Genomic DNA, 27741 nt, shown 5'->3' with positions numbered 1-27741 from the left:
ACTTTGCGTTCCATTCAGCTTACATCACGTGATCGGCGTAATTTGGCGTAGTAAACGCCTCCTTTCTGATGTATTTCCGCTGTGTGGAGCGCATTCTGCGCTCCAGTCACCTTACATCATGTGACCGGATATGACGCTGTACACAGGCCGCGGGAGTCTTCAAATGACGGCGTCTCAGGTACAGTTCACGCCGCACTCTGCATTGTATTTTCAGCCGGAGGGGGATGAGACCCCAATGATTCTTGCCCCTGATGAACCCTCGATGATTAGGTGGGGTAAACGCGTCAGGCGTTCTCGGCATATCAATGGCTGATAAGTATTCATTTTTCTAATCTTTTGATTGACAGACCGACGTTGCATTGTAAATGTGCTTCACATTGCTTTTTATGGCCATTGTCTTTGAGGTACATCCTATCGGTGTTGTGATTTGACATGGAATATTATTGACACTGTTTGCAATGAGTCTCTGATGGATTATTAGGTCCTTTGTATATGGATTAATTTTTTCTGTGCACTGTTGGTTTGCAATTATCTGCTGGAAATGTTGCTGTTAATGCTGAGGTTTATTTAACCTATTACTGTAGACGTTTTTTAGGCATCATTATTGATATATGATTTGTCTTTTTGCAATGCATGCATTTTTTACTACGAGATAAGATTTATGAAATGCATGGATTGTAATCTTTTTTGCAGCATCTGTATTTTTCATTACGAGATAAGGTATTTAGCTGCTATTTTTTCTATTTTTGAGCCTTTTTGACTACGAGAAGTTAACAGCACTTTCCTCCTACTAAGACATATTTATGTCTACCCATTAGGGGTTGTTTTTTGGGTATATTTGTATGTGTGTGGTTTCTGTGTATCCCTTTTTTTGTTTTGCTAGGGTGATTTAGGGTATCTAGGGCTACCGACGTTGAGCGGGGGTGCCACATCGTCAACAACTAGGGTGTCAACCTCCGTGGCTAGGAAGGGGCACATTAGGGTCTATTAGGGCGAAGTCCCCCCTTCCCTTGATATATAAAAATTCTTTTTTGTGTGTCAATTTTTGGGCACTGATGGAAACCTGAAATCACCCAGCATTGTACTTTTTTATACTAATCTTTTTAAGATATTGAATTAAAGGTAAATTTTTAAGGGTTTTTCCAATTTTGTGCTTTCTTGGTTTCTAATTGATTTTTGGTCCCGGCTTATATTGGTTCTGAGGTTTTTCTGTGACTTCAATATCCCCATTGACACCTGCCAGTCAGCAGCCTCCAAACTCCTGTTGCTTACTTCATCTTTTGAACTTATTCAGATGGACATACACAGATGTACATACATTAGACCTGGTCTTCACCTGTCTCTGCTCCCTATCTAACTTCACAACCTCTCCTCTCCCTCCATCTGACCACCATCTACTCACATTCTCATCACTATCCTCACCTGTCGCCCATGTCCAGCAACTAGCGCACATCTAGACACTCACACTCTCTGATTATATTTTACAACTGTGATCCATATTCTCACTTCACAACACAGGCTGTATCACTAGTTTCTACAGTGCCACTCTCTCATCAGCCATTGACTTGATCGCCCCTCTCATGCATAGCAGAGGGCGCCGGATCAATAGACAATCCTAGCACAATAACATCACCAAAAAGCTTCGGCAAGTGTCCAGAGTTGCAGAGCGGTGTTGGAAGAAAAGGCAAAACGACTTCACCACATTCAAACACTCAACACTCGTATTCCAATCGTATTCACCTCTGCTAAACAGGCCTACTTCACAACCCTCATATCTTCCTTTATCCTACAACCCCAAAGTTATTCAACACTTTTAACTCCCTCCTCCGCCAACCACTGACCACTCCGACTTCCCTAATCTCTGCCGAGGACTTCAAAAATTAGACTAAGCAAGGCAAGTCTTTATTGTTTGACCACCACAACCCCTTTGTAAACCAGACCAATGCCCTAACCCAATAACTTCCCTCTCCAAAACCACTGAAGGAAAGCTTACTCATTTCCTCTCCAAATCACACCTCACCAATTGTGCATTTGACCCCATCCTACCTCCTCCCCAACCTTACCACCACACTTATTCCATCCCTAACCCATTTCTTGAACCTATCACTAACTTCTGGTACCTTCCCATCTGCTTTCAAACATATCACAATCACACATATTCTCAGTTATCCCTTGACCCAAGAGCTTTGTCCAGCTATCGCCCCATATTGTTTCCCCCATTTTTGCTTCTAAACTTCTTGAGCAGCACGTCCACACTGAACTTTTCTCTCACTTTGCATCAAACTCACTCTTTGACAGCCTACAATCTGGCTTCTGTTCCCACCATTCCACTGAAACTGCCCTGATCAAACTTACTAACAACTTACAGCCAAAGCTAACAGACAATTCTCTATACTCCTCCTTCTAGACCTGTTCTATGCCTTTGACACATTGACCACTGCCTCCTACTACAGATCCTCTCTTCCTTTTGGCGTCAAAGACCTTTCTCTATCCTGGATCTCTCTCCACATACATTACCAACTGCATATTTAGCGTTTCCTTCTCCCACACTACCTCCTCCTCTCGCCCTCTCTCTGTTGGGGTCCTTTGTTCCTTAAGACTCTGTCCTAGGACCCCTATTCTTCTTGATCTATACCCTTGGCCTGAGACAACTCAAAGTCCTATGGCTTCCAGTACCACTGACACTCAGATCTACCTCTCTGGACCAGACGTCTTCTCTCCGGCCATATCCTTCTCCTCTCACTTTCTCAAGTTCAGTGTGGACAAATCTGAACTTGTCATCTTTCCCCCATCTTGCATATCTTCCCTACCTGATCTATCTCTGTCTCTGAGTAACCCTCGACTGTCCTGTCCTTCAAACCGCACATCCAAGCTCTTGCCACCTCCTGTCGCCTCCAGCTCAAAAATATTTCCAGAATATGTCCTTTCCTCAACTCTGATTCTGCGAAAATGCTTGTGCATGCCTTCATCATCTCCCATCTCGACTACTGCAATATCCTCCTCTGTGGCCTCCCTGCTAACACTCTCGTATTTCTCCAGTCTATCCTTAACTCTGCTGCCTGACAAATTCATCTCTCTCCTCGCTACTCTCCTGCTTCCCTCCTTTACAGCTCCCTTCACTACCTCCCAATTTCCCAGAGTATCCAGTTCAAACTACTAACACTGACCTACAATGCCGTCCATAACATTTCTCCTCAGTATATCTCCGAACTAACCTGATATCTTCCCTCACATAATCTCCGGTCCTTCCAATACCTGATTCTCTCCTTTTACACTTATTTGCTCCTCACCCAATTGCCTCCAAGATTTCTCCAGAATATCCCCCATCCTCTGGAATTCTGTGCCCCAACATGTCTGATTATCCACCACATTTGGATCCTTCAGGCAGAACCTGAAAACACATCTCTTCTAAAAAGCTTACAACTTATAATGACCCCGCTTGCCCCTTCAACACCATCAGTGCCACTGCAATCCCCGTCCTACTGTCTCCTTCCCCATCATCCTGTAGAATGTGAGCCCCCAAGGGTCGAGTCCTCTCCCCTTTTGTACCAGTCTATCATTGTATATTTATTGTAAGTGATACTTGTAATTTGTATATGACCCTTTTCATGTGCAGACCATGGAGTCAATGGTGCTATATAAATAATGATAGGTCGGGTCGGGCTGGCCCCTGCACGTCCCAGTATGATACCCCTTCTCCTGTACAGACCAGGGAATCAATAGTGCTATATCAATCTATATATAAAATTGAATGTATGTGTGTATCACCAACCAATCACGAAGCATCTTTCATTTCACCAGAGCTGTTTAAAACAAGCTGAGCTGTGATTGGTTGCTATGAGCAACAGATTTCTCAGTCGACAACATCTCAGCAGCCTGACCTGGTGGGAGAAATCTAGCATCCCCGGAAACATAAGCTCCCAGCCGTTGTCTGCCCCCCAGAAAGGAGCAGAGAGCACATGACAGAAATTAATCCCCCCCCCCCCCCTCCCTGCCCATATACCCATCACACATCCTCCATCCCATAGGCACATCTTCCCTCTTAAAGAGATCTCCGGTATGGAAGTTAACGCAAATCCCTCAGTGCTCTGATACTGACCCTAGGCCTCTCTTAAAGTGATCCCTGGTACAGAAGTGAGGACAAATCCACTCTGCTCTTTGGTACTAAACCCCAGGCCTCTCTTAAAGGGATCTTCAGTATGGAAGATAGGGCAAATCACTCAGCGCTCTGATTCTGACCCCAGACTTCTATTAAGGGGCTTTGTTACGAATGGGTCACCGAGGAGGACAACAAAAAGCCAAGTCCCAGAAAACCAGAGAGGTTGGTAACTATGCAGATTGCAGATCCCTGATCCTATCCACACAACTAGCATTAGCAGTGGAGCGATCCTACGATGATCTAGACGCCTCGTCACCGCCGGAGGACTACATAAGCCTAAAGCAAGAAAAGGGGAAAACTAACTGCCCCAGAGCAGACCCCAAAGGAATAGACAGCCCCCACACATGTATTGACGGTGAAACAAGATGAAAACACAAACACAGGCAGGAAAATAGGCTGAGCAAATGATGGGGCCCAAACTAACTATAAAGGATAGGAAAGGAAAGACACTGTCTGCAATCTGCCAAAAACCCTACAAAAATAATGTCAAACACTTCTGATAACAAAATTAACCCTGAAGTCACTAGACTTCTCCCACTATATCAGCACTCTGAAATATTCTGAGACAGAGCAAGAAAGAGGCCAATCTAATTAAGGACTAAAAAGCAAATTGGCAAATACAGATAAATAAGAGTGGAAATTCAGCACAGCCCCAGCTGGGGCTGGCTGAACACACAAACTGATTAGACCAACAAAATCAAGTGTGAACATTAGCAAAAACACTTAGCTTTGAGAAGGCTGGAACAGAGCTGAAAACAAAGACCTGAGAAGCCAGAAGCAATCACCAGCACTGACTTAGGGCGTCGGCTGTCTTAAATCCAGTCTAAGATTCCTGAGGTCCAATCATCATCCTCATTATCAGGTGGTAGATCTCTACTGATTAAATCAGCCTCACTACCTCCTGTTACCACCAGAGGGAATCTGGAAGGAGAACTCACTACTGGTGGACCAGAGAATGAACTCACAACAGGGCTCATTGGTATGGAAGTCAGGGCAAATCCATCCAGCTCTTTGGTTCTGACCCCAGGCCTCTCTTAAAAGGATCCCTGGTATGGAAGTCAGGCCAATTGCCTTCAAATGCTCTGGTACTGAACCCAGTCTCTCTTTATGGGATCCCCGGTATGGAAGTTAGGACCGTTCCACTCAGCGCTCTGGTTCTGACCCCAGGATTGTATTAAAGGGATCATTGGTATGGAAGTTAGGGCAATTCCACTCAGCACTCTGGTTCTGATCCCAGGCTGATGGGATGATGTGGGATATTAGGGCTAGTAGTCCAGCGGCTCTAACGGAATGATGTGGGATATTAGTGGTAGTAGTCCGGTGGCTCTGACTGAATGATGTGGGATATTAGGGGTATTAGTCCGGTGGCTCTGGCTGATGGGATGATGTGGGATATTAGAGGTAGTAGCCTGGTAGCTCTGGCTGATAGGATGATGTGGGATATTATAGTGAACGTGGCTATGTGTAGTGGGTGGGGATATATATATATATATATATATATATATATATATATACACACACACTCACTTGTGGCCAAAAGTATTGACACCCCTTAAATTCTGTCAGATAATACTCAGTTTCTTCCTGAAAATGATTGCAAACACAAATTCTTTGGTATTATCTTCATTTAATTTGTTTTAAATGAAAAAAACACAAAAATAATTGTCCTAAAGCCAAATTGGATATAATTCCACACCAAACCTAAAAAAGAGGGTGGACAAAAGTATTGGCACTGTTTGAAAAATCATGTGATGCTTCTGTAATTTGTGTAATTAACAGCACCTGTAACTTACCTGTGGCACCTAACAGGTGTTGGCAATAACTAAATCACACTTGCAGCCAGTTGACATGGATTAAAGTTGACTCAACCTCTGTCCTGTGTCCTTGTGTGTACCACATTGAGCATGGAGAAAAGAAAGAAGGCCAAAGAACTGTCTGAGGACTTGAGAAACCAAATTGTGAGGAAGCATGAGCAATCTCAAGGCTAGAAATCCATCTCCAAAGACCTGAATGTTCCTGTGTCTACCGTGCGCAGTGTCATCAAGAAGTTTAAAGCCCATGGCACTGTGGCTAACCTCCCTAGATGTGGACGGAAAAGAAAAATTGACAAAAGATTTCAACGCAAGATTGTGCGGATGTTGGATAAAGAACCTCGACTAACATCCAAACAAGTTCAAGCTGCCCTGCAGTCCGAGGGTACGACAGTGTCAACCCGTACTATCAGTCGGCGTCTGAATGAAAAGGGACTGTATGGTAGGAGACCCAGGAAGACCCCACTTCTTACCCCGAGACATAAAAAAGCCAGGCTGGAGTTTGCCAAAACTTACCTGAAAAAGCCTAAAACGTTTTAGAAGAATGTTCTCTGGTCAGATGAGACAAAAGTAGAGCTTTTTGGGCAAAGGCATCAACATAGAGTTTACCGGAGAAAAAAAGGCATTCAAAGAAAAGAACAGGGTCCCTACAGTCAAACATGGCGGAGGTTCCCTGATGTTTTGGGGTTACTTTGCTGCCTCTGGCACCGGACTGCTTGACCGTGTGCATGGCAGTATGAAGTCTGAAGACTGCCAACAAATTTTGCAGCATAATGTAGGGCCCAGTGTGAGAAAGCTGAGTCTCCCTCAGAGGTCATGGGTCTTCCAGCAGGACAATGACCCAAAACACACTTCAAAAAGCACTAGAAAATGGTTTGAGAGAAAGCACTGGAAGCTTCTAAGGTGGCCAGCAATGAGTTCAGACCTGAATCCCATAGAACACCTGTGGAGAGATCTAAAAATGGCATTTTGGAGAAGGCACCCTTCAAATATCAGGGACCTGGAGCAGTTTGCCAAAGAATGGTCTAAAATTCCAGCAGATCATTGTAAGAAACTCATTGATGGTTACCGTAAGCGGTTGGTCGCAGTTATTTTGGCTAAAGGTTGTGCAACCAAGTATTAGGCTGAGGGTGCCAATACTTTTGTCTGGCCCATTGTTGGAGTTTTGTGTGAAATGATCAATGTTTTGCTTTCTGCTTCATTCTCTTTTGTGTTTTTTCATTTAAGACAAATTAAATGAAGATAATACCAAAGAATTTGTGTTTGCAAACATCTTCAGAAAGAAACTGAGTATTATCTGACAGTATTGCAGGGGTGTCAATAAGTTTGGCCACAACTGTATGTGTGTATATGTGTGTGTGTATATATATATATATATATATATATATATATATATATATATATATATATATAATAAAATTTATATTTTTTTATTTATATATTCATTATTATTTGTAATAACTAACCATGGTTAGTTACTATGCCCAGGCAGCGCCGGGCTCTTAAGCAGCTAGTAATAATAATGAATCTCTGCAGCTTGTGCAGATGGGCAGTGTAAAGGATCAGGACTCCCATCATCTGTACTGATACCAGGGTTATATTCTGAGAGTGTGTGTGTATATATAGTGCTTGTGTAATGTGGCACTCATCTCTTATGCCCTGGCACGTTACATGAAGATGGGGTCCAGGCTGTGTGTGTAGACTTGTGCTGTGGGGGCGCTACGGCCTCATGTAAAAGATGACTTTGGTTTGCTAGAACCAGATGTGTCACCATTCAGTTATGGAGACCACCAGTCAGAAATACTCTTTACCGGACGATGCTTGGGGGGATTATATACAGTAGATGGTTGGCACACAGCTTAATGGACACTTGCTTCACAATATGGAGTATTTTCCTTGCTTGCTCTCTATCGTCACTGTTCCTCTTCCCTCCTCCACAGCTCAGTACCACCGTCCTGGGACAGGTCTGTTCACAACTCTCAGTTCTGCGTTTTCTGTCCCCTCTAGAGAGCTATGGTGCCAAGATGGCTGGTACTTAACGTTTCTGTCCCCTACGCTCTGTATGTCCTGTCCAGTCCACTCTTTATCTCACGTACTCTGTCCCGTCTTGGCCCTCCCCTGGACCGGTCTCCGTTCAATCACAATGGCGTTCGGTTACTTCTCTCATTTTCTGCTAGGATCTCGCATTTTTCTGTCTCCATCTCCTCACGTTATGGACCCCCATGTCACATGGCATGCTCACTTATCAGACCTTAGGGCCCAGTGAGCATGCAAAGCAGACCTAACTGTCTCTGTCTCTGCATATAAACCCTTCCCACTCTGGGATGGTCCCAATTATTAACTAACTCTCCTTACTGTCAAGCAACACACAATACCAACATTAATACATCACAGTTCACATTACACAATATAATATGTGGCGCCCCTGAGGCTCAGTCACCACAGAGGTACTGCACCTCCTTATGAGGTGTGGTATCCCACCATCCAGGTAAGATGGAGATTCCCAACCACGCTCCAACACCTGCACCCCACACCACCAAGTAGTGTAGCAAAGCACCTTCGGTGGCTCCCTGCTTGGAACACGAAACGTGCTGGGAGGTGGGTGGAGTTAGTTTACATTACAAGGAGCGGGAAGAGTTTAGGATTGGAGGTCAGTTGATGATAGAGCTGGAGAGAAGAGGATCCCCGGACAGAGGGATAGATGGATGGAAGTGCTGCAGCAGATCCCAGTGACCTGGGTCTGCTGGCACGGGAAAGGAAGAGAGAGAGCAACATAGACTGAAAGCCTAATTCTCCATAGAAAGAAAGGATTAGTACGGAACGTGAGGAGTAAAAGAGAACAGAGGACGTGGGTTAGAGGAGAACCCTTCCTAGAAGTTCTAAGCGCAAGGCCGGGGCCCGGTCCCTGAGGTTGTTCGGATACTAATGGTCCTGCAACAGACACCCCGGAGGAATAGGAAGCTGTAAATGCTATATTCCCACACAAGACTTGGGGGCACAACAGTAACTGGATAGTGAGCCGGGACTTAGTAGCAAGGAGTCCCCGAAGCAGGCTACAGCTGTCTGTCGTATAAGTACAGTTAACATCAGAAAGGAAGAACTCCAGTGTAACTCAGTACTAGGAGTACTTCATCTAAAGGTGCTATAAGAGGAGACATTCAGAAAGGCACATGTTGGCAGAGTGTTGGAAAGGAATATTCCATCTGGCCTGGAGGTTGACTGAGTCCCTGACCCGGAGGACACGGCACGAAGGCAGGCACGTGTTTGTGCAACAGACTGTGAGTAAAGCTTTGGAACTACATGCCCTGGTGTCCTCCACTTATTCCCTGCGCCAACCAGCCCAGCTCTGCTACATCCCTTGCGCCGGACACTACACCATCTAAGTGTCACTTCACCTACACTGCCCTGGGACAACAGCCCTGCCTGTGGTGGGCTATAACATCACTGCTGCACCTCACCATCTGTCCCAGAGGATCTGTCAGCAGCGTTGGCTTACATCTTCATTGCCGAACACCACAGGTGGCGTCACGAATCACTTATAAACTTTCATTACATAAACACACTGAAACAACCCCTTTTACAATGGGCGCCCAGGGCCACGGGCCGGGTTACAGCTGCCGTAACATCTCCCGTTGAAGCTCATCAGGCCCGGTACCCCACAGCCCTGGGTGTGAGGGCGTCCCAAATACACTTGTTCTTCAAAGGGGAACGTGGGCGGCATGGCCATCTCCTCACACATGTACACAGGTAATTTCCTACAGATATGTTGGCGCATGTACATGTAATGGTTTCCTTGTTCTTACCGGAATGTGATCATTTTGGCTTTAGACTGAAGGCATCAAAACCAGGAAGGAAAGAAGGAACAAATATGGAAACAAGGGGAAAAGGAACATTTGTGACATAATCCAGAAAGAAGTACACTACCCCTCATATTCCTCCTGCTGCCCCCATTACTCTGACAGCTATACACACCATTGTCTCTCCACAGCTTCATCAGGTCCTCTCCTGGAATTGCTCCAGTGATCAGGTCACCTCGTCTAGAGGTCATGTGTGGAATCACCAGTGTTCAGAAAGCGCTTGTGACCGTCAATTTAGCAGCAGCAGTGATGGTGCAGAGCTCCATAAAGAGCTGAGAAGATTCCACAACTGTTCTAGGCCAAAAACATGGCAAGAAACCACAACTAAGAGAAGCCATAGTCCATCATTACTGCAAGACGTGAAGGTCCGTTACTGGAAAGTTCTAGAACCTTGAAGCTGAGCTCAGGTGTATTCCTGAAAATCATCAATCGCTATTAACTTGCTCTCATGTGGGCCATCCAAAAAAATAAAGCTGAAGAATGACCTCTGCTGCAGAGGATAAGTACATCAGAGCTATCAGTCTCAGAAACTGCAAAGTGACAGCAAGTCAGATCACAGCCCTCATAAATGGTGCACAGACATGAAGTAACACACATAGCACTACATTGGTTATCCAGAGGAGACAGTGAGAAGCGGCCTCTGTGGACAAAGAGATGCAGAGAAGCCGCAACTGTGGACTGCAAATAAGCTGTATGGATCGAGCTGCACAAGGAGCCGACGTGAGATCTGAGCTGTGCGCTGTGGTACTAACCGCCATGTTTTTGCAAGATGCAGAAGGGGTGGGTGGATGGTTTCTCCATGTTTAGAGGCCACCAGGAAGCATGGTGAGTAGTGATGAGCGAGTATACTCGTTGCTCGGGTGTCCTCTGAGTGTTTTGGCGTGCTCAGAGATTGTTTTCGTTGTCTAATCTGCATGATTTGCGACTTGTAGACAGGCTGATTACATGGGGGAATTCCCTAACAAACAGGCATTCCTCACAAGTATTCAAGCTGTCTAGCAGTCGCAAATTATGCAAATGAGACAGCGAAAACGAAATCTCCGAGGACACCTGAGCATGCTCAGAAAAACCCGAGCAGCGAGTATACTCACTCATCACTAATGGTGAGATGTGATGTGGGGATCTTGCTGCCGACATTGGTGGTAATTTATACCACATTACGTTCTATAGCCGCCACAGTGTTCTGCGTCTACCGTTGTCTTGTTTACTCCATGCTTAGGCTGGTTTCACATTTGCGTTTTTTAGCGCTGGAAAAAAACGCTAACCTGCGCATGCGTTTTTTCCCCTATATTTAACATGGGTGCGCATACCTGCGCGCTTGTAAGCGCATGTATGCGATTTTCATGCGCTGCGTTTTTTTGGGGTGTGCGATTGGATTTTCCAGACGCATCATGTTGCATTTTTTGGCCCTGCAAAAAAGCGCATGCGCACGTTTTGCGCTAAAAATGGCCATTATAGCCTATGGATGCACATATGTGCGCACTGGCATGCTCATGTAAGCGTTTTTTTGCATATGCGTTTTTTTTTTTTTAACCATGGAATTTAGGGGTTTGAGTTAGAGTTAGGGTTAGTTAAGGGGGTTTAGGGTTAGGGTTAGGGTCAGGGTCAGGGTTAGGGTTGGGTTTTGGGTCAGGGTTAGGGTTTAGTATGGTTTGGTTAAGGGTTAGGGTCAGGGTTAGGGTCAGGATTAGGGTTAAGTATGGTTTTGTTAAGGGTTAGGGTTAGGGTTAGGGTTAGGGTCAGGGTTAGGGTCAGGGTTAGGGTTAGGGTCAGGGTTAGGGTTAAGTATGGTTTTGTTAAGGATTAGGGTCATGGTTAGGGTCAGGATTAGGGTTAAGTATGGTTTTGTTAAGGGTTAGGGTTAGGGTTAGGGTTAGGGTCAGGGTTAGGGTTAGGGTCAGGGTTAGGGTTAGGGTTAGGGTCAGGGTCAGGGTTAGGGTTAAGTATGGTTTTGTTAAGGGTCAGGGTTAGGGTTAGGGTTAGGGTCAGGGTTAGGGTCAGGGTTAGGGTTAGGGTTAGGGTTAAGTATGGTTTTGTTAAGGGTTAGGGTCAGGGTTAGGGTTAGGGTTAGGGTTAGGGTCAGGGTTAGGGTTAGGGTTAGTTAGGGTTTGGGTTAGGGTTAAGTATGATTTGGTTAAGGGTTAGGGTCAGGGTTAGGGTTAGGGTCAGGGTTAGGGTTAGGGTCAGGGTTAGGGTTAGTAAAGTCATGGTTTGGGTAGTGTGAGGGGCCACCTAAAAATGTTGGAAAAAAACGCAAACGCGGTAAAAACGCGCTAAAAACGCATAAAAACGCTGCGTTTTTTTCATGCATGCTCATAAAAATGCTTGAAAAAAACGCAGCAGTTGTATGCTTATGTATGCGTTTTTTCAATGCGTTTTTTTGCGGGAAAAACGCGCTGCAAAAAAAAGCAAGTGTGAAACTAGCCTTAGAGGGACCACTACTTGTGTAACTGGACTATGACCCCAAACCGCACCAGGTGATGTGACTGTGAACGAGAAGGATAGATGCTGCGGTGGAGGACATGGCCTCTAGAATCACCGGCCTCAACAAGCGGGTATTGTTTGGGGTGAAATGGACGGGGAGTGAAGACAAAGCAGCCTATGGCTATGTGCATACGTAGATTTTGGTCCCGCGGATTTTTCCGCAAGGATTTAGGAAAATCCGCAGGTAAATTCTCAGGTCAAAAGACCTGCGGATTAGGCTGCGGTTTCACACCTCTAGAATGGAGAAGGTGTGAAACCGCAGCGGAATAAGCATAAAGAATTGACATGCTGCGGATTTGAACCCGCAGCATGTGCAGAGTGTTTTTCAGTTTACCATTGAAAACAATGGTGCTGTACAACGCACCAAAATCTGCTGCGGACCCGCAGAGCCTGAAACCCTGCGGATCCGCAGCAGAATCCGCACTGTGTGCACATGGCCTATAAGCGCTTGGCTCCTCCAGGAACTCCAGGACTGATGTTGTGGAGAGGATGAGGGGTAACACATTGTGCTGTTTCTATATTGCCGCCGTAGGAAGATAAAAATGGTTAGCACTCGACTTTTTGCGGAACGGGGCAAGTGAAAGGAACCCGAGGTCCCATAAGCATAAGCTCATAGAAAATCACTGCACTTGTACAACACAAATAATGCTTCAGGTGCGTATTTATTTGATGCTGATAGGAGAAGCGACGTTTCAGCCAATTAATGGCCTTAATCATATAGTCGCCCTTTCAAAAAAGCGTCATGGGAAAACCAGGTAAGTGGTGTCACCACAATGAAATATGACACAGAGCCTATTATAGGGTCCCGTTTAGAGTCAATGCCCAATGTGTGGAGTGGGTTCAGGAGGAGCCGGCCTCCAGGGAGTAGAAGCTTGATTCATTGGTGGCGCAGTGGAGGATGCAGACGCTTCGGTGTCCCTGCGGTCTATATGGCCGCCTTCAGTCTGAATCTACAATGTGCACATTCCCATAAGATCAAAAAAGCTGGGTGTCCGGAGTTTTGACAGGCATTATACAGTCATGGCCAAAAGTTTTGAGAATAACACATTAATTTTTACAAAGTCTACTGCTTCATTTTTTCTAATGGCAATTTGCATATACTCCAGAATGTTATAAAGAGTGATCAGCTTAACAGCAATTACTTGCAAAGTCAATATTTGCCTAGAAAATAAACTTTATCCCCCAAAACACATTTCAACATCATTGCAGCCCTGCCTTAAAAGGACCAGCTAACATAGTTTCAGTGATTGCTCCATTAACACAGGTGTGGGTGTTGATGAGGACAGGGCTGGAGATCAATCTGTCATGATTAAGTAAGAATGACACCACTGGACACTTTAAAAGGAGGCTGGTGCTTGGCATCATTGTTTCTCTTCTGTTAACCATGGTTATCTCTAAAGAAACACGTGCAGTCATCATTGCACTGCACAAAAATGGCCTAACAGGGAAGAGTATCGCAGCTAGAAAGATTGCACCTCAGTCAACAATCTATCGCATCATCAAGAACTTCAAGGAGAGGGGTTCCCTTGTTGCCAAAAAGGCTCCAGGGCGCCCAAGAAAGACCAGCAAGCGCCAGGACCATCTCTTAAAAGTGTTTCAGCTGCGGGATCGGGCTACCAGCAGTGCAGAGCTTTCTCAGGAATGGCAGCAGGCAGGTGTGAGTGCATCTGCACGCACTGTGAGGCGGAGACTCTTGGAGCAAGGCCTGGTCTCAAGGAGGGCAGCAAAGAAGCCACTTCTCTCGAGAAAAAACATCATGGACAGACTGATATTCTGCAAGAGGTACAGGGAGTGGACTGCTGAGGACTGGGGTAAAGTCATTTTCTCTGATGAATCCCCTTTTCGATTGTTTGGGACATCTGGAAAACGGCTTATTCGGAGAAGACCAGGTGAGCGCTACCACCAGTCTTGTCTCATGCCAACTGTCAAGCATCCTGAAACCATTCATGTGTGGGGTGGCTTCTCAGCCAAGGGAATGGGCTCTCTCTCAGTCTTGCCTAAAAACACAGCCATGAATAAAGAATGGTACCAGAATGTCCTCTAAGAGCAACTTCTCCCAACCGTCCAAGAGCAGTTTGGCGATCAGCAATGCCTTTTTCAACATGATGGAGCACCTTGCCATAAAGCAAAGGTGATAACTAAATGGCTCAGGGAACAAAACAGAGATTTTGGGACCATGGCCTGGAAACTCCGCAGATCTTAATCCCATTGAGAACATGTGGTCAATCATCAAGAGACGGGTGGACAAACAAAAACCTTCAAACTCAGACAAAATAAAAGCATTGATTTTGCAAGAATGGACTGCTATCAGTCAGGATTTGATCCAGAAGTTGATTGAGAGCATGCCAGGGAGAATTGCTGAGGTCCTGAAGAAGAAGGGTCAACACTGCAAATATTGACTTGCTGCATTAACTCATTCTAACTGTCAATATAACCTTTTGCTACTCATAATATGATTGCAATTATATTTCTGTATGTGATAAAAACAACTGACAAACACACATAAAAACCAGAGGCCAGCAGATCACGTGAAAATATTATAATTGTGTCATTCTCAAAACTTTTGGCCATGACTGTACATGTGTACATGCATGCACCTAGGATTATTCAGACACACAGGGGAAAAAGGATTCCCAGCGCTGAACGTTAAAATACAATCATTTATTGAAAAAAAGTTTTTTTGTTTTTTTTTCCTTTTAAAAATACAAAATGTACTTAAATACATGAGTGAAAAATAGATGGACAAAATAGCAAGAGGTGTGTCGGGTGGTCCAGCCAACGCGTTTCGACCTCACCAGGTCTTATTCATGCTTTTAAAGGAAAGAAAACTTTTTTCAATAAATGTTTGCATTTTGACATTATTTCAGCGCTGGAGATCCTTTTTCTCATGTTTTTGCTCTGACAACGCCGTGCTGCGTGCGCTTTGGAAGGTATGGATACATCCTGGAGACTGGGTGAGCTGACCTTTTCCTTTTCCCCCTTTTTCTTGCTCTTTGAGACACACAGAGAAGTCACAGCCTCTCCTACTCTCAGGTATTTTCCCACTTTCTGGTGAGTTCTGTGTCAGTCATGTATCATCCTCACTGGTGAGATGGTTGGAATAGCAGGTGAGGTGTGACCGGCATTGTCGCCCGCGCCGCCAACTGAAACTGCCTGGTCTGTGTCACTTCCAGGTGCAGAGCTCAGTTTCTGTGAGTGTCTGACTCCTGCTGTGAAGCATGAATTGTGCAGTGACACTGCCCCCTTTAGGAGAGGGAGGGAATCCTGAGCAGCCTGAAGACTGCAATATATATCCGAAAATGCAGACCATCTTTAAAAAAAAAAAAAAAAAAGTGTTTATCATACAAAGCCATGTATAATATTACTCCTAAAACTGCAGCTTCAGAGCTGAAATCCTGCCACATTCCTAGCTTACCGGAAAAGTGGTGGAATATTTGTACACAGTGACTGCACCAGCAGAATAGGGAGTGCAGCTCTGGGGTATAATACAGGAGGTAACTCAGGATCAGTAATGTATGTACACAGTGACTGCACCAGCAGAATAGTGAGTGCAGCTCTGGAGTATAATACAGGATGTAACTCAGGATCAGTAATGTATGTACACAGTGATTGCACTAGCAGAATAGTGAGTGCAGCTCTGGTGTATAAGACAGGATGTAGCTCAGGATCAGTAATGTAATGTATGCACACAGTGACTGCAACAGCAGAATAGTGAGTGCAGCTCTGGAGTATAATACAGGATGTAACTCAGGATCAGTAATGTATGTACACAGTGATTGCACCAGCAGAATAGTGAGTGCAGCTCTGGTCTATAATACAGGATGTAGCTCAGGATCAGTAATGTACTCAGGATCAGTAATGTAATGTATGTACACAGTGACTGCACCAGCAGAATAGTGAATGCAGCTCTGGTGTATAAGACAGGATGTAACTCAGGATCAGTAATGTAATGTATGTACACAGTGACTGCACCAGCAGAATAGTGAGTGCAGCTCTGGAGTATAATACAGGATGTAACTCAGGATCAGTAATGTATGTACACAGTGATTGCACCAGCAGAATAGTGAGTGCAGCTCTGGTGTATAATACAGGATGTAGCTCAGGATCAGTAATGTATGTACACAGTGACTGCACCAGCAGAATAGTGAGTGCAGCTCTGGAGTATAATACAGGATGTAACTCAGGATCAGTAATGTATGTACACAGTGATTGCACCAGCAGAATAGTGAGTGCAGCTCTGGTCTATAATACAGGATGTAGCTCAGGATCAGTAATGTAATGTAATGTACTCAGGATCAGTAATGTAATGTATGTACACAGTGACTGCACCAGCAGAATAGTGAGTGCAGCTCTGGGGTATAATACAGGATGTAACTCAGGATCAGTAATGTAATGTATGTACACAGTGACTGCACCAGCAGAATAGTGAGTGCAGCTCTGGAGTATAATACAGGATGTAACTCAGGATCAGTAATGTAATGTACACAGTGACTGCACCAGCAGCATAGTGAGTGCAGCTCTGGAGTATAATACAGGATGTAACTCAGGATCAGTAATGTAATGTATGTACACAGTGACTGCACCAGCAGAAAAGTGAGTGCAGCTCTGGAGTATAATACATGATGTAACTCAGGATCAGTAATGTAATGTATGTACACAGTGACTGCACCAGCAGAATAGAGAGTGCAGCTCTGGAGTATAATACAGGGTGTAGCTCAGGATCAGTAATGTATGTACACAGTGACTGCACCAGCAGAATAGTGAGTGCAGCTCTGGGGTATAATACAGGATGTAGCTTAGGATCAGTAATGTATGTACACAGTGACTGCACCAGCAGAATAGTGAGTGCAGCTCTGGAGTATAATACAGGATATAAGTCAGGATCAGTAATGTATGTGCACAGTGACTGCTGTTATGAATGGGAAACCGAGGAGGAAAAACAAGACAACAAGCTAAGTCTCAGAAAACCAGAGAAGTTGGAAACTATGCAGATTGCAGATCCCTGATCTTAACCGCACAACTAGAAGCAGTCGTGGAGCGTTCCTACGTTGGTCCTAGATGCCTCTTCACAACCGGAGAACTACATAAGCCTAAAGCAGGAAAAGAGGAAAGCTAACCCCCAGAGCAGACCCCAAAGGAAAGACAGCTCCCCACATGTATTGACGGTGAAACAAGATGAAAATGCAAACAAAGGCAGGAAAATAGGCTGAGCAAACGATGGGGCCTGGCTAACTAAAAAGGACAGAAAAGGAAAGACACTGTCTGCAATCTGCCAAAAACAACCTACAAAAATATTGTCCAACACTTCTGATAGCAAAATTAACCCTGAAGGCACTAGACTTCTTAACCTATATCAGCACTCTGAAATATTCTGAGACAGAGCAAAAAAGAGGCCAATCTAATAAGGGACAAAAAGCAGATTGGCAAATACTGATTAATAGGAGTGGAATTTCAGCATAACCCCAGCGGGGGCAGGCTGATTACACAAAAAACTGAATTGACTAACAAGCGCAAGTGTGAACATTAGCAAAAAACACACTTAACTTGAGAAGACTGGAAGAGAGCTGAAGTCCAGGACCTGAGAAGCAGACTGAATCACCAGCACCCAGATAGGGCGTCGGCTGTCTTATATCCAGTCTGATACTCCAAAGATCCAATCGTTATCTTCCTCATCAGGTGGCAGATCACTACCACTTAAACCAACCGCACTACCTCCTGTCACCACCAGAGGGAGAACGGAAGGGGAACTCTCAACTGGTGGAGCAGAAAATGAGTTCATGACAGACTGCACCAGCAGAATAGTGATTGCAGCTCTGGAGTATAATACAGGATGTAACTCAGGATCAGTAATGTAATGTATGTACACAGTGACTGCACCAGCAGAAAAGTGAGTGCAGCTCTGGAGTATAATACAGGATGTAACTCAGGATCAGTAATGTAATGTATGTACACAGTGACTACACCAGCAGAATAGTCAGTGCAGCTCTGGAGTATAATACAGGGTGTAGCTCAGGATCAGTAATGTATGTACACAGTGACTGCACCAGCAGAATAGTGAGTGCAGCTCTGGGGTATAATACAGGATGTAGCTTAGGATCAGTAATGTATGTACACAGTGACTGCACCAGCAGAATAGTGAGTGCAGCTCTGGATTATAATACAGGATATAAGTCAGGATCAGTAATGTATGTGCACAGTGACTGCTGTTATGAATGGGAAACCGAGGAGGAAAAACAAGACAACAAGCTAAGTCACAGAAAACCAGAGAAGTTGGAAACTATACAGATTGCAGATCCCTGATCTTAACCGCACAACTAGAAGCAGTCGTGGAGCGTTCCTACGTTGGTCCTAGATGCCTCGTCACAACCGGAGAACTACATAAGCCTAAAGCAGGAAAAGAGGAAAGCTAACCCCCAGAGCAGACCCCAAAGGAAAGACAGCTCCCCACATGTATTGACGGTGAAACAAGATGAAAATGCAAACAAAGGCAGGAAAATAGGCTGAGCAAACGATGGGGCCTGGCTAACTAAAAAGGACAGAAAAGGAAAGACACTGTCTGCAATCTGCCAAAAACAACCTACAAAAATATTGTCCAACACTTCTGATAGCAAAATTAACCCTGAAGGCACTAGACTTCTTAACCTATATCAGCACTCTGAAATATTCTGAGACAGAGCAAAAAAGAGGCCAATCTAATAAGGGACAAAAAGCAGATTGGCAAATACTGATTAATAGGAGTGGAATTTCAGCATAACCCCAGCGGGGGCAGGCTGATTACACAAAAAACTGAATTGACCAACAAGCGCAAGTGTGAACATTAGCAAAAAACACACTTAACTTGAGAAGACTGGAAGAGAGCTGAAGTCCAGGACCTGAGAAGCAGACTGAATCACCAGCACCCAGATAGGGCGTCGGCTGTCTTATATCCAGTCTGATACTCCAAAGATCCAATCGTTATCTTCCTCATCAGGTGGCAGATCACTACCACTTAAACCAACCGCACTACCTCCTGTCACCACCAGAGGGAGAATGGAAGGGGAACTCTCAACTGGTGGAGCAGAAAATGAGTTCATGACAGACTGCACCAGCAGAATAGTGATTGCAGCTCTGGAGTATAATACAGGATGTAACTCAGGATAAGTAATGTAATGTATGTACACAGTGGCTGCACCAGCAGAATAGTGAGTGCAGCTCTTGGGTATAATACAGGATGTAACTCAGGATCAGTAATGTATGTACACAGTGATTGCACCAGCAGAATAGTGAGTGCAGCTACAGGATGTAACTCAGGATCAGTAATGTATGTACACAGTGATTGCACCAGCAGAATAGTGAGTGCTGCTCTGGGGTATAATACAAGATGTATCTCAGGATCAGTAATGTGTGTACTAGGGTGACCGCAAAAAATCGATGTTGGAATTTTGTCCGTCTGGACCCCACAAAACGGATTCCCCTTTCCAGATATTGAGAGAGCCAAAATTTGAGCTCGATCAAACGACGTTAACCCGTGCCGCTCGTCGCTCAAAGTTTGAAAAAATCCAAATTGAGGTATTTTAAGATTTAGGTATTTTGCATAGTCTGTTAGACTATAAAGAATGTGACAACAACATTGCAGAAATAGCCCTGACCAAATTTTCGAACCATTTGTGGTATTTGAATGCAGAGTTGGTGGGATTATCGTTTTTTGATCCCACCATTACAGACAATGAAAAGTTGTTAATGGCTAATAAATTGCTCAGTAGCACAGATGAACCATCAGAGCATGCTAGGGTTGTAAATCCAAAAGTTAGGAAAGAAAAATTAAAAGAGGTAGGAAGTAACCGACTTTAACAACCTTCTGACAAAAGATGAAGAACAAAAGCAATATGTCCTGCAAGTTGTAAGCAAATGCCGAGCATTATATTCTGACGTTTCAAAAACTACTTTAACAAAAGCTCTAGAATAGATTAGATAACTATGTAAAATTATCAACTCATGTAGGTTAGCGTGCTCTGATGGTTCATCTGTGCTACTGAGCAATTTATTAGCCACTTTTCATTGTCTGTAATGGTGGGATCAAAAAACGATAATCCCACCAACTCTGCATTCAAATACCACAAATGGTTCGAAAATTTGGTCAGGGCTATTTCTGCAATGTTGTTGTCACATTCTTTATAGTCTAACAGACTATGCAAAATACCTAAATTTTAAAATACCTCAATTTGGATTTTTTCAAACTTTGAGCGACGAGCGGCACGGGTTAACGTCGTTTGATCGAGCTCAAATTTTGGCTCTCTCAATATCTGGAAAGGGGAATCGTTTTGTGGGGTCCAGACGGACAAAATTCTGACATTTTTTTCCCCCCCATATGAGATCCGGTCACCCTAGTGTGTACACAGTGAGTGCACCAGCAGAATAGTGAGTGCAGCTCTGGGGTATAATACAAGATGTATCTCAAGATCAGTACAGGATCAGTAATGTAATGTATGTACACAGTGACGGCACCAGCAGAATAGTGAGTGCAGCTCTGGAGTATAATACAGGATGTAGCTCAGGATCAGTAATGTATGTACACAGTGATTGCACCAGCAGAATAGTGAGTGCAGCTACAGGATGTAACTCAGGATCAGTAATGTATGTACACAGTGATTGCACCAGCAGAATAGTGAGTGCAACTACAGGATGTAACTCAGGATCAGTAATGTATGTACACAGTGAGTGCACCAGCAGAATAGTGAGTGTTGCTCTGGGGTATAATACAAGATGTATCTCAGGATCAGTAATGTATGTACACAGTGACGGCACCAGCAGAATAGTGAGTGCAGCTCTGGAGTATAAAACAGGATGTAGCTCAGGATCAGTAATGTATGTACCCAGTGACTGCACCAGCAGAATAGTGAGTGCTGCTCTTGGGTATAATACAGAATGTAACTTAGGATCAGTAATGTATGTACACAGTGACTGCACCAGCAGAATAGTGAGTGCAGCTCTGCAGTATAATACAGAATTTAACTCGGGATCAGTAATGTATTTCTATTTACTCACACTTGGAGGTTAGTACTTTTTCCATTCTGAGTCTTATTTTTGTAAGCACACTACCCAAGCCCATCTTCCTAAAACCAGAATGGGCAACACTTCAAACAATATATAAACATACTGATCCCTACAACAATTAACGCGTCAGCATCAAGAAGTGTGTATGACTAAAGGAATTATTTTTTAAATATTTTATTCACTCAATATTAAAAAAAAATGTACATAAAAATAGGATACCTCAAACCCATTAGCACACCAGGAGGTCAGCTACAGCAATACTATAAAGTACAGGGGTATATGTGTGGTCCGAATTATTGTTTATTATTTCTATATTAGCATGCCAACAATTATATAATATAAAGAACTTAATATATTAGTATTTATTAAAGTGATATAAGGCATCCAATTAGAAGCCCCATTTCTATGCCCTTGTTGGCAATAAATTAAGCACACTAATAAGTGCAAATGGCTCGGTATACCAATAGATAAATAGTAAGGTAACAAAATATATTCGATTTCTACATGTAAATAATTACACCATTAAAGTGACATAGTGCCTTCAATAAATAATGGCTGTATACGATCGATAATTCAGCACAATAGTGGTTAAATACTTAAGTGGCAAAATACTCATACTTTAGACACAACAATGAAACCACAAATAGCTTGTCCACCCGTATTCATAATAGACCATTGAAGTCCCTTGCCTCATACATATTACCTGTATTTAGCTGCTAGGCCAATGCAGTGCCCAGTGGCACGCTGACACTTCAGACCCCGACGCGCGTTTCACTGATGCTTCTTCCAGGGGGCGTCCTATTTTTATCTGATTTTTTTTCATGTAAATTACTGATGGCTGGTACGATCACTTCTATAATACTATTTATTGCGGCCATCGATCGTTGCCTCCATGTCTTTTCTAAACATTTCTTTTATTTCTTGCAGAGCTTCAATGGAATTGAGGAATTGGTTGAGTTCCTTCCCGCCACGGACACGAAAAAAATGGAGAAAATGACCATAAAGAAAAAACTTCTGATAGTCGGCATAGTGGGTGCTGCTGCTGTCATCTCTCTCGCCATTGGGCTCCTAGTCTGGCACTTTGCCTGTAAGTGATGGTCCTTGTGGTTTGCGTGCAGCACAGGGTCAGCGCAAGCAGTGATTCTTTTATTGTATTTATTTCTCCAGATCGCAGTGCTCCGGTGTATAAAGTCTACACCGGGTACTTGACTGTAACTAATGTCGCTTTCAAAGAGGCGTATGAGAACTCAGCGTCCCCAGAATTTGCAGACCTCGCTGTAAAAGTGACTGAAGTGGTGAGTGTGTCTTTCCAGTGTTGCTTGTTTTTTTGCTCACGTGAGCGCTTCACCATCTTCTGTTTCCTGTATAGCTACTGAACGCCTATGGGAGTGACCCCGCCATTGGGCCGCATGTTGTCAGCTGCAACATCACTGCGTTCAGGTGAGCCGTGGGCAAAGTGTTAGTATGACAGCAAATCCATAGAATAAAATGCTTAGGTTGCTCCCAGCAGCCAAGCTGTCCAGTGATGGGGCAAATGCTTACCCCATGGTGGTACCCTAAGATGATTGAAATCATACTGCATGGATACAGGGAGATGCATGAAGCTGCTGCCGCACGCACATGTGGCTCATGCTGTGCTAATCCATGTGTCCCCACAGATAACTCTCCTTCCAATGTCTAGAAAGTGACTGTAGTCAAGAGAGGGTTAATTAATACTGAGTCAGTAGGGGGACCTCATTACATGGTGGTGGTGACCGCAGCACTATGTATCATACTGTGGACACAAATAACCCTCCAACTGCATCTTCTCATCCTGTAGTGAGGGCAGCGTCATCAGCTATTACCTGTCCGAGTTCAAAGTGCCGGCGTACAAGGAGGCGGCACTAGACGAAGCCATGAGTGAGCTGAAGGTGAAGACGGCCAAAGTGCGCCAATTCAGTTTGGCGGTGGATACGTTTGTGGCGTACCGTAAGTTGTCAGCTGCAAATTCTCTTGTTTTTAGAAAAGAATAAAAACACTCAAATGCAGAAAGGGAGAATTATACCATAAAGGCACAGACTTGCTTCATAATACACATGGGGGTTATCTCCTCTATATACAGTGCTGCCACCTCACATACTATACCATAACACCATACAGTTGTGGCCAAAAGTATTGACACCCATTCATTTAATTTGTCTTAAATGAAAAAACACAAAAACAATTGTCCTAAAGCCAAATTGGATATAATTCAACACCAAACATAAAAAAGAGGGTGGACAAAAGTATTGTCACTGTTTGAAAAATCATGTGATGCTTCTCTAATTTGTGTAATTAACAGCACCTGTAACTTACCTGTGGCACCTAACAGGTGTTGGCAATAACTAAATCACACTTGCAGCCAGTTGACATGGATTAAAGTTGACTCAACCTCTGTCCTGTGTCCTTGTGTGTACCACATTGAGCATGGAGAAAAGAAAGAAGACCAAAGAACTGTCTGAGGACTTGAGAAACCAAATTGTGAGGAAGCATGAGCAATCTCAAGGCTACAAGTCCATCTCCAAAGACCTGAATGTTCCTGTGTCTACCGTGCGCAGTGTCATCAAGAAGTTTAAAGTCCATGGCACTGTGGCTAACCTCCCTAGATGTGGACGGAAAAGAAAAATTGACAAGAGATTTCAACGCAAGATTGTGCGGATGTTGGATACAGAACCTCAACTAACATCCAAACAAGTTCAAGCTGCCCTTCAGTCCGAGGGTACAACAGTGTCAAACCCGTACTATCCGTCGGCGTCTGAATGAAAAGGGACTGTATGGTAGGAGACCCAGAAAACCCCACTTCTTACCCCGAGACATAAAAAAGCCAGGCTGGAGTTTGCCAAAACTTACCTGAAAAAGCCTAAAACGTTTTAGAAGAATGTTCTCTGGTCAGATGAGACAAAAGTAGAGATTTTTGGGCAAAGGCATCAACATAGAGTTTACAGGAGAAAAAAAGAGGCATTCAAAGAAAAGAACACGGTCCCTACAGTCAATCATGGCGGAGGTTCCCTGATGTTTTGGGGTTGCTTTGTTGCCTCTGGCACTGGACTGCTTGACCGTGTGTATGGCATTATGAAGTCAGAAGACTACCAACAAATTTTGCAGCATAATGTAGGGCCCAGTGTGAGAAAGCTGGGTCTCCCTCAGAGGTCATGGGTCTTCCAGCAGGACAATGACCCAAAACACACTTCAAAAAGCACTAGAAAATGGTTTGAGAGAAGGCACTGGAGACTTCTAAGGTGGCCAGCAATGAGTCTAGACCTGAATCCCATAGAACACCTGTGGAGAGATCTAAAAATGGCAGTTTGGAGAAGGCACCCTTCTAATATCAGGGACCTGGAGCAGTTTGCCAAAGAAGAATGGTCTAAAATTCCAGCAGAGCATTGTAAGAAGCTCATTGATAGTTACCGGAAGTGGTTGGTCGCAGTTATTTTGGCTAAAGGTTGTGCAACCAAGTGTTAGGCTGAGGGTGCGAATACTTTTGTCTGGCCCATTTTTGGAGTTTTGTGTGAAATGATCAATGTTTTGCTTTTTGCTTCATTCTCTTTTGTGTGTTTTCATCTAAGACAAATTAAATGAAGATAATAATACCAAAGAATTTGTGTTTGCAATCATTTTCAGGAAGAAACTGAGTATTATCTGACAGAATTGCAGGGGTGTCAATACTTTTGGCCACAACTGTATATACAGGGCATATATGTCACGTACCCGCTTCTCCGCACGTGATTTGGGGTTGCGCATGCAAGGGTTAATCTATCTCCTATCACTCCGTGCAGCAATCAACCTCTGTCTTATGCTGCAATGGAAGCATAAATCACACCCCGACACAGACCACGCACGCCGCTTCATACACGCTGCCACCACTCACCGAACACACGGGCGATGAGTCCTGGAAATATTACTACTACCGTCTGCCAATCACCAGGATCACACACTCTAAGGCTATGTATTCTTTTAGAGCATATAAGGTTCAGACTTATTAAAGTTTTAAGCTTTAATAGAAAAGATACAGTGCTTGCAATGAAAGGGTATAATAATATGGGAATAAACAATGACATACAAATATGTAAAACAGTTATAAAAATAAGAGAGAGAAACTTACAGAAATATCCAAACTTTGCAGTCTGGCATTCTGCTTCCTGGGGGGGAGGAATATGAAATTAATCACATTTGCTTGGCTGCCCCTCAAACTGTGAACAACTTTCTTTGTGTAGACCCCAAGTTATAGACTGGAGATCAGATTTCTAGACCAGCCTATCATGTTAATATTCTAATTCTTGGTTTGTGACTGGATGATGGCTACTTTACCAATGAATACATTGTTTTTCTAAAGGCTCTTGCCTTAGTTTTTCTTTCCCATAGTAAATAGAAACGGTCAGGCTGCAAGGCAGCAGGGTTGTGAAATGTTTCCAATTCTCTGTGTTCCCAGGAAAGCACCCTGGGGTCTGAGACCAGGAAAACTGTATTTCCTCAGGATTGCATCTGTTATCACCTTGGTGAGACCTGCCGCCTAAGGACAGATGCTAGTTAACTGCCGGCCATACATCGCCTAGAAATACTCTACTGTTCATAACTTTGGGGTCACCCAGACAATTTTGTGTTTTCCATGGAAACTCATTCTTTTATTAATCAAATGAGTTGCCGAATGAATTTAAAATCTAGTCCAGACATTGGCAAGGTTCGAAAAAAAGATTATTTGAAATAATTTTCTCCTTCAAACTTTGCTTTCGTCAAAGAATGCTCCCTTTGCAGCAATTACAGCATTGCAGACCTTTGGCATTCTAGCAGTTAATTTGCTGAGGTAATCTGGAGAAATTTCACCTCATGCTTCCAGAAGCCTCTCTCACAAGTTGGTTTGGCTTGATGGGCAATTTTTGCATACCATGCGGTCAAGCTGCTCCCACAACAGCTCAATGGGGTTAAGATCTGGTGACTGCACTGGCCACTCCATTACAGATAGAATACCAGCTTCTTCCCTAAATAGTTCTTGCATAATTTGGAGGTGTGCTTTGGGTCATTGTCCTGTTGTTGGATGAAATTGGCTCCAATCAAGCTCTGTCTTCAGGAAATCTTCAGTTTCTTGGCAATTTCTCGCATTGAATAGCTTTCATTTCTAAGAACAAGAATAGACTGAGTTTCACATGAAAGTTCTTTTTTTCTGGCCATTTTGAGAGTTTAATGGAACCAACAAATGTAATGCTCCAGATTCTCAACTAGCTCAAAGGAAGATCAGGTTTATAGCTTCTCTAATCAGCCAAACTGTTTTCAGCTGTGCTAACATACTTGCACAAGGACTGTCAATGGTATTCTAGTCATCAATTAGCAAACCCAAAGTACCATAACAACACTGGAGTGATGGTTGTTGGAAATGGGCCTCTATAGACCTATGAAGATATTGCATTACAAACCAGATGTTTGCAGCTAGAATAGTCATTTACCACAATAACAATGTATAGAGTGTATTTCTGAATCATTTAATGTTAGCTTCATTGGAAAAGACTGCTTTTCTTTAAAAAATAAGGAAATTACTAAGTGACCCTAAACTTTTGAACGGTAGTGTACATATTTCCACTACGTTATCTCCTCTATATACAATGCTGTCACCTCACATACTATACCATAACACCATATATACAGGGCATATAATGTGGGGTTATCTCCTCTATATGCAGTGCAGCCACCTCACAACACCCCCAGTATAACCTGTATATATGGTGTAGTATCTCTTGTGTACACAGGGCAGTCCCCACATAATACATTGGGGGGTGTTGTCTCGCACACACCAAGGCTGTATATGATGATCTGTTAATTTCCTGGGCCCCGGAGCCATCCTGACCTTGTTTCTATGGCTCTTGCCCTGGGATCGGCTGACCATAGGACTTGTCGGCGGCATTGGTTCATCTTGTTTCTTCTTGTTGCAGCCACCGATCCGCAGATGGTGAGGACATTCCGTGACAGTAAGTTCTGTGTTTCTCTTCCTGGTATTTGTTAGATTTGGGTTTTTGTCGGTGGAGCCTCTGATTCAGAGGCCTTTCCCGCCTCTGAATGTGACGCTGCTGTTTTGCTTCTTCCACAGACAAATGCAGTTATTTCCTTCATGCCAGCCCTGGGGTTGAGACTCAGTTTACCACCCCTGGATTTCCTAATTACCCGTACCGCCAGAACTCCAGGTGTCAGTGGGCGCTGCGGGCTGACGCTGATCATATGATTCTGCTCAACTTCAAAACCTTCAAGATGGAGCCCTGCAAGGCAAACAAAGGAGACGTTGTGACTGTGTACGACTCTCTGACAGCTATTGAGCCGCGCGTCATGGTGAAGTGAGTGTCCAAGGGACGTTGTGCACCATGGGGGGTTGTAGTGTTTGGCTGCTATCATCTCA

The 27741-nt window shown here is 43.9% G+C and overlaps 1 protein-coding gene across 1 annotated transcript in view; it reads left to right on the top strand.

Annotated features, from left to right (window-relative positions):
* Positions 1-27741, top strand: part of ST14 (ST14 transmembrane serine protease matriptase) — a 63212-nt gene that overhangs the window by 21224 nt on the left and 14247 nt on the right. Inside the window, exons 2-7 of the mRNA XM_073570058.1 lie at positions 22272-22431; positions 22512-22639; positions 22714-22784; positions 23164-23312; positions 27284-27319; positions 27439-27679. Of these exons, the coding sequence (XP_073426159.1) occupies positions 22272-22431; positions 22512-22639; positions 22714-22784; positions 23164-23312; positions 27284-27319; positions 27439-27679 (785 nt within the window). The remainder of the gene's footprint in view (positions 1-22271; positions 22432-22511; positions 22640-22713; positions 22785-23163; positions 23313-27283; positions 27320-27438; positions 27680-27741) is intronic.

The sequence above is a fragment of the Dendrobates tinctorius genome, unplaced genomic scaffold, assembly GCF_039654945.1.
Source record: "Dendrobates tinctorius isolate UK_male_01 unplaced genomic scaffold, ASM3965494v1 ptg000028l, whole genome shotgun sequence".
Classification (NCBI taxonomy): Eukaryota; Metazoa; Chordata; class Amphibia; order Anura; family Dendrobatidae; genus Dendrobates; species Dendrobates tinctorius.
The sequence above is the reverse complement of the archived record's forward strand: the minus strand, read 5'-3'. Positions and strand labels throughout refer to the sequence as shown.